General features: G+C 38.8%; 1 protein-coding gene across 2 annotated transcripts in view; it reads left to right on the forward strand.

Moving 5' to 3' along the window:
- Positions 1-17,002, forward strand: part of LOC126161853 (pseudouridine-5'-phosphate glycosidase-like) — a 164,083-nt gene that overhangs the window by 68,104 nt on the left and 78,977 nt on the right. For both annotated transcript variants that reach the window (XM_049917963.1, XM_049917964.1), the window contains exons 3-5: positions 5,620-5,754; positions 5,855-5,930; positions 15,918-16,060. In XM_049917963.1, coding sequence (XP_049773920.1) covers positions 5,620-5,754; positions 5,855-5,930; positions 15,918-16,060 — 354 coding nt within the window. The remainder of the gene's footprint in view (positions 1-5,619; positions 5,755-5,854; positions 5,931-15,917; positions 16,061-17,002) is intronic.

Below are 17,002 nucleotides of genomic sequence, written 5' to 3' on the forward strand. Positions count from 1 at the left end.
AAGCAGGATCATTTGATGATAGTGCGTGGAGTGGGAAACAGTATTGATAGGGATCAGGGCTACAGTATATAGTGCGTGGAGTGGGAAACAGTATTGATAGGGATCAGGGCTACAGTATTGAGTGTGACCTGGTGAAAATAGCCTCTGTAACGACCCATACCAATGTTGGGCTGGTGCCTGCTTTTGTGCGGCATTATCAGTCCCAGTTGAATCACTCTGTCAAGAGGGTAAATATGGAGTTGTATCAGTTGCGTAGGGCGGCCACTCTGTCAGACATGGGATTGGTTTCTGTTGAGGCTATTGATAGGCGAGATTTCACAAGGCATGGCCTACACTTCAATAGGAAAGGGAAGGGTAAACTGGCAGGGTTGTTAGCAAAATCCATAAGGGGGGACACTAGTACTCATGGATGTGCCTCTTTTTTTAGACTAATATCAGTGTCCAATGAGAAGTTCAGGCAGGCAGGTAGGTGCTAAAGAGGTCCAAAACTCACAAGAGTCTCACAACAGTAAAGTAAATAATAATGTTACCATATTTAACCAAAATATTGGTGGATTAAAGAAAAAAGTAGATTCTCACAAAAGTAAAATAAAAAATAATGTTACCATTTCACACCAAAATATTCCAGGATTGAAGAATAAAATAGATGAGCTCCTGGTTTGTTTAGACGACATTGAATCTGAAACTTCCTGGCAGATTAAAACTGTGTGCCCGACCGAGACTCGAACTCGGGGCCTTTGCCTTTCGCACACTCCGCTGCAGAGTGAAAATCTCATTCTGGGACATTGAATCTGATAATGTAATAGGTATACTATGCCTGTCTGAGCCTCACATTGTGTCTGATATGTAAAAGGTAAATATCAGTGGTTATAAACTAGCTGCACATATGAGGAGAGAGAATAAGGTGAGAGGAGGAGTTGCCATATATGTCAAAAGTTCTCACTATTAAAAAAGCTTAGATACAAAAAAGTTTTGTCTAGAGCAACATATAGAAGCATGTGCCTGTCAGCTTAAACTGAAGGAGGGCTCTTTTATAATTGTAACAGTATATAGGTCCCCTTCAGGAAACTTTCATTTATTCCTGGAAAACTTTGATGCCTTGTTGTGCTGTCTGTCAGATAGGGGAAAGCAAATTATATTTGTGGGGACTTCAATGTTGATTAACTGAAAGAGCGTAATGACCTGGAAGTCTTGCTTGGTTCTTTCAATTTGACATCTGTCATTTATTCTCCTACTCGGGTAGTAAAGGACAGCAGCACATTGATAGATAACACATTTATAGACCAAGATAAGTTGAAAAACATAAATTCTTGTCCTTTTGAGAATGGCCTTTCTGATCAAGGTGCTCAGCTATTTACAGTATATGACATAGATCCATTCAGTAATTCAAAACTACCATCCAAAGTTGTGTGTTCAGTTAATGACTCAACAGTTAGAAATTTCAGCAAAAATCTTCAGCAGTTAGACTGGGATGAGGTGTACAAGGAACCCGATGCTAATTTAAAATATAACTTATTTCATGATACACTTGTAAGAGAATTTGAAAATTGTTACCCCAAGAAAGTAGTTAAATCTAATTATAAGAAACCATACAAAAAACCTTGGCTTACTAAGGAATAAAAATATCTTGTAATCACAAAAGGGAACTGTATCTAACAACAAGAAAGAGTAATGACCCAGAAACAGCTAAAACTATAAAAACTACTGTGGTACATTAAGAAAGATTAGTAAAAAGTCCAGAAGCATGTGCATCATGTCTGGGATTAATGCCCCTGATAACAAAATCAAAACAATATGGAATATTATTACAAGGGATACAGGGCAACTAAGAGTTACAGGATGATGGCATTACCATCAAAGTGAATGGAAACTTGACAAACAACGAGCTGGAGGTTGAAAACATTTTGAATAATCATTTTTTAAATGTTGAAGAGAAAATAGTATCTAAATGTTCATTAGAAGAAGCAAGGCAGTTAATAGAAGAGGCCTTACCCACACATGATGATACAATTGAAATTCCACACACCTCTTCTTCTGAAATTAAGAAGATAATAAACTCTCTCAAGAATAAAAGCTCACATGGTTTTGATGGCATTTCCAGCAGGATAATAAAAGCTTGTTCCCAAGAGATAAGTGGGATTCTTAGCCACATATGTAATTGCTCTCTGAAGCAGGGTAATTTCCCAGGTAGACTGAAGTATGTCATTGTTAAACCACTGCATAAAAAAGGGAATATGTCTGATGTCAACAACTACCGCCCAATCTCTCTTCTGACTGCCTTATCCAAAATTCTTGAAAAACTAATGCATTGTACAGTAGCTTCACGCTTTTGTAAAAATAAAGTTGTAACAAAATGTCAGTTTGGTTTCCAGATAGGTTTTTCAACAGAAAATGCTATATATCCTTTCACTAATGAAATATTAAATGCTCTGAGTAACTGGAAGTCACCCATTCGGATTTTTTGTGATCTCTCAAAGGCTTTTGATTGTGTAAATCATGGAATACTTCTAGATAAGCTCAAGTACTGTGGTATAAATGGGACAGAGCTCAAATGGTTTAAATCATACCTAACTGGAAGAGTGCAGAAAGTTGAAATAAGCAGTTCACATAATATACAAAAAACTGGTGATTTCTCAAACTGGGAAACAATCAAGAATGGGGTGCCGCAAGGTTTGATATTGGTTCCTCTTCTGTTCTTACTATATATATTAATGACTTGCCATTCTATATTCACAAAGATACAAAGCTGGTACTTTTTGCTGATGATACAAGTATAGCTATCACACCCAACAGACAAGAATTAACTGATGAAATTGTAAACGATGTTTTTCAGAAAATCATTAAGTGGTTCTCTGCAAATGGGCTCTCATTAAACTTTGACAAAACACAGTGTATACAGTTCCACACAGTAAATGGAATGACACCGTTAATAAATATAGACTTTGATCAGAAATCAGTAGCTAAGGTAGAATATTCAAAAGTTCTAGGTGTATGCATTGATGAGGGGTTGAACTGGAAAAAACACACTGAAGATCTGTTGAAACGTTTGAGTTCAGCTACTTATGTTATTAGGGTCACTGCAAATTTTGGTGATATACATGTCACTAAATTAGCTTACCATGCCTATTTTCGTTCTCTGCTTTTGTATGGCATCATATTCTGGGGTAACTCATCATTGAGTAAAAGAGTGTTCATTGCACAAAAGTGTGTAATCAGAATAATTGCTGGAGCTCATCCAAGATCATCATGCAGTCTCTTATTTAAAGAGCTAGGGATCTTCACTGTAGCCTCACAATGTATATGTTCGCTTATGAAATTCGTTATTAACAATCCGAACGAATTAAAAAGTAATAGCAGTGTACATGGATATAACACTAGGAGAAAGGATGAGCTTCACTACTCAAGGTTAAATCTAACTTTGGCTCATAAGGGGGTAAATTATGCTGCCACAAAAGTCTTTGGTCACTTATATAATAGCATCGAAAGTCTGACAGATAGCCGTATAGCATTTAAAAGGAAATTAAAAGAATTTATAAATGGCAACTCTTTCTACTCATTAGATGAATTTTTGGATATAATAAGTGGGTAATTTCCCCACCCCCACACACAAAAAAAAAAAAAAATGAAGTTTCGTGTAATGTAATATCTTGTATTGACACCTTTTATTAATAACCTGACACATTCAACATCATTACGAAGTGTTGTATTCAAGATCTATGCAACAACTACTAATCTAATCTAATCTAATTTAATTTAATCTGTGGTTACTCACACACAGATGCTATACATACACTCCTGGAAATTGAAATAAGAACACCGTGAATTCATTGTCCCAGGAAGGGGAAACTTTATTGACACATTCCTGGGGTCAGATACATCACATGATCACACTGACAGAACCACAGGCACATAGACACAGGCAACAGAGCATGCACAATGTCGGCACTAGTACAGTGTATATCCACCTTTCGCAGCAATGCAGGCTGCTATTCTCCCATGGAGATGATCGTAGAGATGCTGGATGTAGTCCTGTGGAACGGCTTGCCATGCCATTTCCACCTGGCGCCTCAGTTGGACCAGCGTTCGTGCTGGACGTGCAGACCGCGTGAGACGACGCTTCATCCAGTCCCAAACGTGCTCAATGGGGGACAGATCCGGAGATCTTGCTGGCCAGGGTAGTTGACTTACACCTTCTAGAGCACGTTGGGTGGCACGTGATACATGCGGACGTGCATTGTCCTGTTGGAACAGCAAGTTCCCTTGCTGGTCTAGGAATGGTAGAACGATGGGTTCGATGACGGTTTGGATGTACCGTGCACTATTCAGTGTCCCCTCGACGATCACCAGTGGTGTACGGCCAGTGTAGGAGATCGCTCCCCACACCATGATGCCGGGTGTTGGCCCTGTGTGCCTCGGTCGTATGCAGTCCTGATTGTGGCGCTCACCTGCACGGCGTCAAACACGCATACGACCATCATTGGCACCAAGGCAGAAGCGACTCTCATCGCTGAAGACGACACGTCTCCATTCGTCCCTCCATTCACGCCTGTCGCGACACCACTGGAGGCGGGCTGCACAATGTTGGGGCGTGAGCGGAAGATGGCCTAACGGTGTGCGGGACCGTAGCCCAGCTTCATGGAGACGGTTGCGAACGGTCCTCGCCGATATCCCTAATTTGCTGGGAAGTGGTGGTGTGGTCCCCTACGGCACTGCGTAGGATCCTACGGTCTTGGCGTGCATCCGTGCGTCGCTGCAGTCCGGTCCCAGGTCGACGGGCACGTGCACCTTCCGCCGACCACTGGCGACAACATCGATGTACTGTGGAGACCTCACCCCCCACGTGTTGAGCAATTCGGCGGTACGTCCACCCGGCCTCCCGCATGCCCACTATACGCCCTCGCTCAAAGTCCGTCAACTGCACATACGGTTCACATCCACGCTGTCGCGGCATGCTACCAGTGTTAAAGACTGCGATGGAGCTCCGTATGCCACGGCAAACTGGCTGACACTGACGGCGGCGGTGCACAAATGCTGCGCAGCTAGCGCCATTCGACGGCCAACACCGCGGTTCCTGGTGTGTCCGCTGTGCTGTGCGTGTGATCATTGCTTGTACAGCCCTCTCGCAGTGTCTGGAGCAAGTATGGTGGGTCTTCTTTTTTCCATTTCCAGGAGTGTATATTACAACCCAAGAGAGCTCTAATCATTGCAGACTATTATTTTTTCTTGTCAGAGCGCCCTTACCCCATGTAAAAATTTCCTGTCTCACTTCACATGAAACTGCAATTTCATCAAGTTGAGTGAAGAATAGTACTGAGTTGCTTATTTAGAAATACATTATGCTGCACAATATACTGCAAATTTTCTTGCTTTCCTTGCAAACTGACCTGGCTTTCTGATTTGATATTCAGTTCTGGTTCTACAATTAATCATTTCCACTGTAGTAATACAACATATTAAATTGGAATATTGACCAACATACTCCAGAATAATCATTTAAGTTAGAGTGTTATTTTGCACTAATTTTGATTTATCTCAACACAAGTAGTACTGGTAAGTCAATTTATTTAATAAAAAGATGAATTTGAAGTTTAATTATTAACCACAGTTACATTTCTGTAGGGAGCTGTGCCTGCCACTGTTGCAATAATGAAAGGCCAGATCAAAGTAGGATTAAACAAAGATATGATTGCAGAGTTGGCCTCTTCCAAAGCTGTCAAAACATCACGTCGAGATTTTCCATATGTTATGAGCAAGGTACTGTATGTAGCACTTTCAGTCAGTTTAAGTGATATTCCTAGAACAATCTTTATACTCTCATTTCCCACTGATTCAATATTTTTCTTTTCTTTTGCAGAAGTTGAATGGTGGTACAACTGTTGCAGGAACCTTAATAGTCGCAAAAGGAGTTGGTATTCACGTGTTTGCTACAGGTATGGCACATAGGACTAAAAATTGTGTACATAGAAGACTGACTGATTTTTCTTCTCTATTCCAGTGGTAGCTAGAAGATTTATTTTGTATCTGTAATTATGTCACTACCAAAGTTTAAATGATGTCTTGTTGTTGTGGTCTTCAGTCCAGAGACTGGTTTGATGCAGCTCTCCATGTTACTCTATCCTGTGCAAGCTTCTTCATCTCCCAGTACCTACTACAACCTAGATCCTTCTGAATCTGCTTAGTTTATTCATCTCTTGGTCTCCCTCTATGATTTTTACCCTCTATGCTGCCCTTCAATACTAAATTTGTGATTCCTTGATGCCTCAGAACGTGTCCTACCAACCGATCCCTTCTTCTAGTCAAGTTCTGCCACAAACTCATCTTCTCCACAGTTCTGTTTAGTACCTCCTTATTAGTAACATGATCTACCTATCTAATCTTCAGCATTCTTCTGTAGCACCACATTTCAAAAGCTCCTTTTCTCTTCTTGTACAAACTATTTATTGCCCATGTTTCACTTCCATACATGGCTACACTCCATACAAATACTTTCAGAAACAACTTCCTGACAATTAAATCTATACTCGATGTTAACAAATTTCTCTTCTTCAGAAACACTTTTCTTGCCATTGCCATTCTACATTTTATATCCTCTCTACTTTGATGATCATCAGTTATTTTGCTCCCCAAATAGCAAAACTCCTTTACTACTTTAAGTGTCTCATTCCCTAATCTAATTCCCTCAGCATCACCCGACTTAATTAGACTACATTCCATTATCCTCATTTTGCTTTTGTTGATGTTCATCTTATACCCTCCTTTCAAGACACTGTCCATTTCGTTCAACTGCTCTTCCAGGTCCTTTGCTCTCTCTGACAGAATTCCAATGTCATCAGGAAACCTCAAAGTTTTTATTTCTTCTCCATGGATTTTAATTCCTACTCCAAATTTTTCTTTTGTTCCCTTTACTGCTTGCTCAATGTACAGATTGAACAACATTGGGGATAGGCTACAACCTTTTCTCACTTCCTTCCCAACCACTGCTTCCCTTTCATGCCCCTCAACTCTTATAACTGCCACCTGGTTTCCATACAAATTGTAAATAGCCTTTCGCTCCCTGCATTTTACCCCTGCCACCTTCTGAATTTGAAAGAGATTATTCCAGTCAACATTGTCAAAAGCTTTCTCTAAGTCAACAAATGCTAGAAACGTGGGTTTTCATTTCCTTAATCTATCTTCTAAGATAAGTTGTAGGGTCAGTATTGCCTCACATGTTACAACATTTCTATGGAATCCAAACTGATTTTCCCTGAGGTCAGCTTCTACCAGTTTTTCAATTCATCTGTAAAGAATTTGCATTAGTATTTTGCAGTTGTGACTTATTAAACTGAAAGTTCAGTAATTTTCACATTTGTCAACACCTGCTTTCTTTGGGATTGGAATAATTATGTTCTTCTTGAAGTCTGAGGGTATTTTGTCTGTCTCACACATCTTGCTTTCTCAGATGGTAGAGTTTTGTCAGGGCTGGCTCTCCCAAGGCTGTCAGTAGTTCTAATGAAATGTTGTCCACTCCCGGGGCCATGTTTCAACTTAAGCGTTTCAGTGCTCTGTCAAACTCTTTACGCAGTATCATATCTCCCATTTCATCTTCATCTACATCCTCTTTCATTTCCATAATATTGTCCTCAAGTATATCATCCTTGTATAGACCCTCCATGTACTCCTTCCATCTTTCTGCTTTCTCTTCTTTGCTTAGAACTGGGTTTCCATCTGAGCTCTTGATATTCATACAAGTGGTTCTCTTTTCTCCAAAGGTCTCTTTAATTTTCCTGTAGGCAGTATCTATCTTACCCCTAGTGAGATATGCCTCTGCATCCTTACATTTGTCCTCTAGCCATCCCTGCTTAGCCATTTCGCACTTTCTGTCGATCTCATTTTTGAGACATTTGTATTCCTTTTTGCCTGCTTCATTTACTGCATTTTTATATTTTCTTGTTTCATCAGTTAAATTCAATACATCTTCTGTTACCCAAGGATTTCTACTAGCCCTTGTCTTTTTACCTACTTGATCCTCTGCTGCCTTCACTATTTCATCCCTCAAAGCTACCCATTATTCTTCTACTGTATTTCTTTCCCCCATTCCTGTCAATTGTTCCCTAATGCTCTCCCTGAAACTCTCTACAACTGCTGGTTCTCTCAGTTTGTCCAGGTCCCATCTGCTGCAATTCCCACCTTTTTGCAGTTTCTTCAGTTTTAATCTACAGTTCATAACCAATAGATTGTGGTCAGAGTCCACATCTTCCCCTGGAAATGTCTTACAATTTAAAACCTGGTTCCTAAATCTCTGTCTTACCATTATATAATCTATCTGAAACATTCCAGTACCTCCAGGCCTATTCCATGTATACAACCTTTCTTCATCATTCTTGAATCAAGTGTTACCTATGATTAAGTTATGCTTTGTACAGAATTCTGCCAGGCGGCTCTTTCGTTTCTTACCCCTATTCCATATTCACCTACTATGTTTCCTTCTCTTCCGTATCCTACTATCAAATTACAGTCACCCATGACTATTAAATTTGTCCTCCTTCACTATCTGAATAATTTCTTTTATCTCATCATACATTTCATCAATCTTTTCGTTATCTGCGGAGCTAGTTGGCACATAAACTTGTACCACTGTGGTAGGCGTGGGCTTCATGTCTATCTTGGCCACATAATGCGTTCACTATGCTATTGGTAGTAGCTTACCCGCACTCCTATTTGTCCATACATTATTAAACCTACTCCTGTATTACCTCTATTTGATTTTGTATTTATAACCCTGTATTCGCCTGACCAGAAGTCTTGTTCTTCCAGCCACCAAACTTCACTAATTCCCACTATATCTAACTTTAACCTATCCATTTCTCTTTTTAAATTTTCTGACCTACCTGCCTGGTTAAGGGATCTGACATTCTATGCTTCGATCCGTAGAGTGCCAGTTTTCTTTCTCCTGATAATGACATCCTCCTGAGTAATCCCCGCCAGGAAATCCGAATGGGGGACTATTTTACCTCTGGAACATTTTACCCAAGAGGATGCCATCATCATTTAATCATACAGTAAAGCTGCATGCCCTCAGGAAAAATTATGGCTGTAGTTTCCCCTTGCTTTCAGCCATTCATAGTACCAGCACAGCAAGGCTGTTTTGATTAGTGTTACAAGGCCAGATCAGTCAATCGTCCACCCTGCAACTACTGAAAAGGCTGCTGTCCCTCTTCAGGAACCACACGTTTGTCTTGCCTCCATATTCTCTCCCGGAGCTCTGTTATATCACATGGTAAAGGCGGTACATTCATCAGATCTTTAATGTGTCCCCACAGAAAATAGTCACACGGAGTGAGATCTGGTGACCGTGGGAGTCCATTTCATGAAACAGCTGCCCATTTCTGTAGCATGGCTGATCCATCGATGTGGCAGCTCCATGTTCAGGTATCCACGAACGTCACGATGAAAATGGTGGAGCCAGTGGTAAATTACCTTCCTTGTTGGTGGCTTCTTTCCGTACTTGGTTCTGACATCGATTGAACAGCTGTAGCACACTTGTTTTTGTCGAACTCCAACACACAGAAAGCTTGCTCTGCACCTGAACTCACGATGTTTGCGATTAGTGCTGATGATGCTGTGGCGGTATACATGGGAAAAAAAAACTTTCAGGGTTTTTGGTCAAAATGACATATGTATGATATCTGTACAATGTCGGTTCTTGTGCAATAAATAATTGAAAGTATTCCTGGACCTTATGTATGCTACAAAAGAAGAGAGTATTGTGGTTCTGTTGCACTGGGTTAGTGCATGGAGTGACTAAAAGGAAGACAAGGAAGAGGGCTACAGACTGCACACACACACACACACAAAAAAAGTTGTTGAACAAATGTATAGAATTTTGATAACCTCAATAGAAAGTAAGTAAAAATAAAATTAGGTTTTAATCTTATATAGATGGTGAAATCTTTAGATATATTCACAGAATTATCCAGTTCATGTTTGTTTATTGTTGTATATTGTGACACATTTCAGCATCAACCATCATCTGAAGAAAAGGAAAAGGAATTCTTAATACATACAAAAGAGAAAACAAAGATGCATACAATGTATCTCATCATATACTGTTCTGAACATACAGTAGTACATGCCAAACTGAGCTCTACAGCAGCTTGCTGAGGTACTAGCAAAATGTTGCTACAGGATGGCACTACTGTCAAATATGAATTGGCATATGAGTACTAGTAGAATATTAAACATCTGTAGTCCTACAAGAAAACATTTATGAATTTTACAAATGCAGGAATATTTGCTCTCCATTTAAAATAGGTAATATACTGTGAGTGACGAAACAGTGAGGCATTACTTGCAGCATTCTCTTTTCTCATTTTTACTATATAATACAAAATTGTGAAATGTAATAGAAACAGTCAGGAAGCAAAAGGAAAGAAGGAGGAAGATGGATGTGCATCTGTTTCTTCAATTAATGTTGTATAAAAATCAGTTGTGAATTGAATTATCAGATGTATATAGAAACTACGACTATTAGTTAAACGGAAGTTAATAATATAATACCTACATGCAGTGTCTAAAAGAGAGAAAAACATTCATATTACAGGACACACATGAAACTGCTAGAATCAGACTACCGTTTTAAAAAATTAATGAGAAGACTGTAAGAAAAGGGGGCATCACTGGCGTACTATTCCATCTGGTGTGAGAAGCTTCAAAAAGTGTGTTGGCTTGCCTTGTACTCATGCTCAGTCTCCAGGCAGCCAGTGTGTAGTGTTAAGAACAGGGATAGTGCCTCACAATGCAGCTCATTGCATAGAGTCTCATTTTAATAAATAACTGCATAAAGCAGAAAAGATTCCTACTGAATTTATTCTGCTCATTGAGCAGGTTATGTAGCCCCTCCATTCTGTGTGAATTAATTTTCAGTTCCTCTAGCATGTTAAGAATATCACTTTTGGGAGCTCAGTGTAAAATTTTAAGATTATTTTCAGTACATCCCACTGCATGTCCATCCCTACCTAAGTGCCATCTCGAAGCGTTTTTGTTACCAAGTAACTTATGAGTACTCCCTGAAATCTCTGCCAGTCTGACCTGTATACTTATTACTACAGTTCCCACAATGAATTTTATAGACACCTGATTTGGTAAACTTGTATGGTCTGCCTTTTATATTATGTCACAGAAGTCCACACATAGTTCTTTCTTTAGTATCAGCATGAATTAAACTTTTAACTGTGCATTCACAATGTATATATCACCGAAGTATATTCAACATTCTGGGATGTTCTGTCAACATATTTTTCTTCCTTTTCCTTATTTTTGAACACTTTTTTTAACATCAAATTCTTTAAAGCCATTGCCATTGACAACTTGGACGATTATACTTCATTTCTGCTGTATTCACCAGCCTATGGATCAAAGATCTGACTATATACATTTATGTACTTTCAGATAGCAAGAGCGTTTGCCACATTTAGAATTTTTAAATTCAAAGTGCTACCAAAAAGTTCCCAAAACCTAACACTAAATACAATCGCATCACACAAAATTTTTATTTGCCAACCAAAGTATCCCAAGTACTTGGCAACCAAGTGTCAGACATCACATTCATCAATGTTCATGCCCCAACTGAGGATAAAACAGATGAGGAAAAGGAAGAGTTCTATGACCAACTAGAACAAACAATTAAGAGCATACCAAGTAGAAATATGACAATAGTGTTGGGAGATTTTAATGGAAAAGCAGGAAAAGAAGAATTCTACACACCAACTATAGGAAGGCACAGTTTGCATGATGAGACCAAACAGAATGGTCAGAGGATGATCAACTTGGCTATCTCAAAGAACCTGAGAGTAAGTTCGACTTCTCTTGAACACAAGAGAATACATAAGGGAACATGGTGTTCACCAGATGCAAGAACCACCAACCAGATAGGTCATATCTTGGTGGACCAGTGCTATAGTCATAGTGTCATGGATATCAGGTCGTATAGAGGAGCTGACTGTACATCAGACCACTTCCTCATTGTGTGCAGACTTAAACTCATGTTCACCTACATGTATAAGAAGAATTTGAGTGTTGAGAGAAACTACGAGAAGGTGCCATTAAAGAACACTATGCTATAGAAATCAAAAACTGTTTTTAGATCCTGGAGACCCTGGAACCAAGAGAGAATGTGGAGGAAAGAAATGAAGTCCACAGTACTAAATGTAGCAGAGGATATATTGGGAAGAAAGAAGATAATGAAGAAGAGGAAATGGTTCAATGAGACATGCCAGAAGGCTACAGAAAAGAGAAGGAAGACGAGGGAGAAATGGCTAGCTGACAGGGAGAATGAGCAGAAAAGGGAACATTTTATCAACATCAGAAGGGAGACAAAGTGAATCCTAAGAGCAGAGAATAGAATATATCTAACCAGTTTACTGGAACAAGTTGAGGCAGAGAGCCAAAACAATAACTCAAGGCAATTCTTCCAATACATAAAAAATCAGAAATATGGATTTCAGAGCCCAACTTTTTTCATAAGAGATGAGAATGGCAACTTGATAAATGACAAGGAAAGAATTGTAGAAAGATGGAAAGAATACTTCTCAGAACTGTTGGATCGCCCGGACCAAGATGAGATATTACCTGCAAATACTACAGAGGAAAGGAACGATGAAGAAGAATGAGAAGTTAGTGAAGAAGACATGAAGATCACAATAAAAGGACTCAGAAACAACATACTCCCAGGGTAGGACACAATAACTTCAGAATTTATCAAGGAGGGAGGTGAGAGCTTACACTTAGAGATATAAACTGATCCAGTTGATATGGGAGAAGGAGACACTGCCAAAAGAATGGAAATTGGCTATAATATGCCCAATATACAAGAAGGGAAGCAAAATGGAATGCGGTAACTACAGAGGAATCAGCTTGTTGAATGTAACGTATAATGTGCTGCCCATCATTATCCTCAGAAAATAGAGAACAACATACAGGAGTACAAAGCTGGCTTTCGACCAAACCAATCAACAATAGATCACATTTTCACACTAAGACAATTGTTTGAAAAACACTGGGGATATGATAAAGATATCTACAGCCTGTTCATTGATTTTCAATGTTCATATGAGAGGATCCACAGGAATAGCCTATACAATGCAATGTGTGACTTCATAATCCCTGAGAAGCTAGTGAGAATGGTTCTAGTTTGTATGGAAGGGTCAAAGGCAGCAGTACATTTCTGAGGACCCACATAAGAAACATTCAAGATTGAGACAGGCCTCAAACAAGGGGATGCTCTCTCATGTGTTCTGTTCAATGTCATCTAAGAGAAAGTAATAAAAGAGTGTAGGCAACAGGAGTGGGCTGGAGTAGAGATGGACGGTAACTTCAATTGTCTTGCATATGCAGATGACATAGTACTACTAAGTGAATCAAAGCATGTGTTGAAAGAAATGTACCAGAAAATGGACAGTTATGCACAGAAGGTAGGGCTCAAAGTGAATTAAGACAAAACAGTGTTCATGCAATTAGGAAGAAGACAAGAGCAGGAAGAATTTCTTGAGATAGATGACAAGAGGTTCAAGAGAGTACACCAGTTCAAATACTTGGGATCTTGGTTTACCACGGACAACAACATAAAAATGAACATCAAGAAAAGAATAGCAGTGGAAATGAAATGCATGCATTCCCTCAGAGAGACGCTTGGCTCTAAATCGATCTCAGTGAACACCAAGATGAAAATCTACAACACACTGATATGCCCAGCAGTAATGTATGGTTCAGAAACATGGAGCATGACTAAGTGAGAAAGGGAAAAACTATTAATATTTGAAAGAAGAGTTATGAGGACGATATGGGGACCAGTTTTAGATAACTGAGTATGGAGGAGGAGGAAAAACAAGGAAATCTACCTTCTGATGCAACAACCAACTATCCTACAGAAGATAAACTATCCTACAGAAGAAAGAGAGCAAAAGAATACAATGGGTGAGCCATGTAGCCCATATGCCAAATGGCACTAGTGGGGAAACCTAACACCAAACGCCCCATTGGACGACCAAGGCAGCGCTGGATGGACGACCTGCTGAAGGACCTAGCAGCCCTGGGAATTGAAGGCACCTGGAGGAACTGGGCACAAAACAGGAAGTAATGGAGACAGTTTGTGGAAGCAGCACATGATCTGCAGGGCCTGATTGCTGAATATCTATCTATCTATCTATCTATCTATCTATCTATCTACCTACACAGTCCCTTTGGGAGCTCAGACGTCAATCCCAGCATTTCTCTCATTAACAGAATGAATCCTAAAAGCCTTTTTTTGTCAGTGTGTTGAACACCACTTGCAATTTACTTTGGATCTTCTCAACTGAGTCGAATCTTCATCCTTTCGACTTCGATTTCAACTTGTGAAAGAGAAAGAAATCACATGGAGCCAATATGGATAAATACAATGGGCGAGGATGGACTGCTGTGTTGCTTTTTTGCTAAAAAGTTCTGCACATTGATAGCTGTATGTGGTCTCAATTTATTGTGGTGAAGGATTCAGTCACTCCTGTGCCAGGTCTCTGGACATTTCCTTCTCGCATTCTCCATTAGGTGCTATAGGACATTAACAGATGTTGTGGATGGTCCACCTATAATCTTTCACAATCACAATCTGAACAGCACTGACATATTCAGGTGTAATTCCAGAGATGGTCGTCCTTAATGTTTATCATCAACAGATGTCCAGCCATTTGTGAAGCTTTCATCCAAGCCATATGTTTGTGTCTGGCCCAAAACATCATTACCAAATTCTTGCACTAATATTTTGTGCATTTCTGTGGCTGTTTTACAAGTTTAAATCAGAATTTGATACAGCAATGCTGTTCTGTCAGGTCAGTCATTGCACAACCATAAGCACAAGCATTGGAAAACTGACTGCCAACAGTAAACATGTCCACTTAGTTAGTTAGTTAGGTTGAAGCCACTAGGCATACTCAGTGTTATTCTATGAGGGTATATTGACACACAGAACATGTATTACACCGCTCCTTGTTGTATTTGGTTTACTACAGTTTGTAAGCATGGGTGATACAAATTTTGGGAACCTTAGGGTAGCACCTCATATATCAGTCATATGTGCATTATTACTCATTATGATGTTCCAGACAAAAAGCTGAAATGTAATGTGCACAGCCTTTGTTGTCTGTAAGTGGCTGTGAGTGTGATTGCTATAGTCTTTAAAGATTTTTTATACTATGTAGTGACATCATTAGAGCACACACTAAGATTGCACATAATGTGGCAAAAAATTACTCCTGGCTATTTTAAAGGAGCCATACAGGCTTTCTCTTGAAATAATCTACATAAAACTGGATAGGCAGGTGGGGATTAGAACTCCACTTCTTATGGACGTAAATCAAATGTCTTAACAGTATACCACTCTAATCAACTTAACATTGTAAAGTACCTTTTACCAAGTATGAAAATAGTAAAATGTGTCCAAATGTAGCTCTCTTATGCAATTTTGATATTGTTGTATTATGTATACTTCCGAACAGTGTTTATAGTTTCATGGAAGTCTAAACTCATGGTTACTTGTCCCATGAGAAGAAAAAATGCAACAGATAGATATTAGCATTATCAAAACATAGCAGTCTTATTCTGAATCAAGCACCGATCTCAAGAAATGACAAAAAGAAGCAAGGTTTATAAAACACAGAAAACACTTTTTTATTTTCTGAAATATAGGAATTATGGGGTCACAAACAATATATGTTGTTAAAATGACCTGTTTTATTTGAAATAAATGAATTACTTCCCCTTCCAGCTTTTTAATATTCCTCTCAAGTACCAAATATTTAGTTCCTTATTGAACCTCTGATTTCTGGTTCTATAATTTCTTTACTGCAAAATCATATTTAATCACACTTTGTCAGGAGTAATGAATTTTGTCCAATATATTTCAGGTGGCATTGGTGGAGTTCACAGAGGTGGTGAGGAAACAATGGATGTTAGTGCTGACCTCATAGAAATTGGTCGTAGTCCAGTGGCCATTGTATGCAGTGGCGTGAAATCTATTCTTGACATTGAGAAAACATTAGAATATTTGGTAAGCCCAATAGAGATACAGTTAAGAATTTTTAAGCTACTTTTCTACCCAATATGAAGAAGACCAGCAACTTGCCATTTCTTAATGTAATTGATATGTAGATGTATCTGTTGCAAAGTACTGTATGAGTCTCTCCATAATCCTGGAAGTCAGTTGAGATTTTATTGCAAATGGGTATGAAGTGATGATTATGATTCTGGAAGATTTGTCTCCAAAAGAGTTGTTGGGGATGACAGGAGATAGTTAAACTGTAGCCCTTGCATTAATTCTTAACTGTGCAAAATAAATTTAAAAATGATTAATTAATGCTAATTGGGCAATTTAATGACATTATAATATGGTGAACTAGAAGGAAGAGTATCTATGGGAATAGAGAAACTATTCTCATTAAAACCAAATAGACCTTGGGAAATTACTTCGTTAGATACTTTTTTTTTTGTAAATTCTGTGGCTTTTTAATTGTTTAATATGATGACCAGAAAAAATAACATGATATTTTCTCATTATTTATATCTATTTGTTCACTTTTTATACACTTTGGTATCCCTTTATTGTATATTCATTAACCTCACTCTTTTATGCATGCATACATTCAGTCATCTGCATTCCATACTGAGTGAATTGTAACTTGACAAAGAATCAAATAATGGAAAGAATAAAGGTAACCACACTATGTATAGGAGCTATTGAGTGATTGACAAATACACAGACAGTGTTAAAAATGGGTTTCTTGAAGTTTTATTGGTAGATTGAATAGTCTATCATTTTTTGGGCATGCATCTGGGATATTTTTAATTCATGTTTGAATATGTTGGTTGACAACCTTTCAGCTATTCTCACGGTGAACCACTTGCAGTTTTTAATTCACTCTACACACCGTGGAGCAAATGTGAATGCACTAGAGATAACACTGTTGGTATGACAAGAGTGTTGGTCATAGAT

Source organism: Schistocerca cancellata, chromosome 2 (assembly GCF_023864275.1).
Source record: "Schistocerca cancellata isolate TAMUIC-IGC-003103 chromosome 2, iqSchCanc2.1, whole genome shotgun sequence".
Lineage (NCBI taxonomy): Eukaryota > Metazoa > Arthropoda > Insecta > Orthoptera > Acrididae > Schistocerca > Schistocerca cancellata.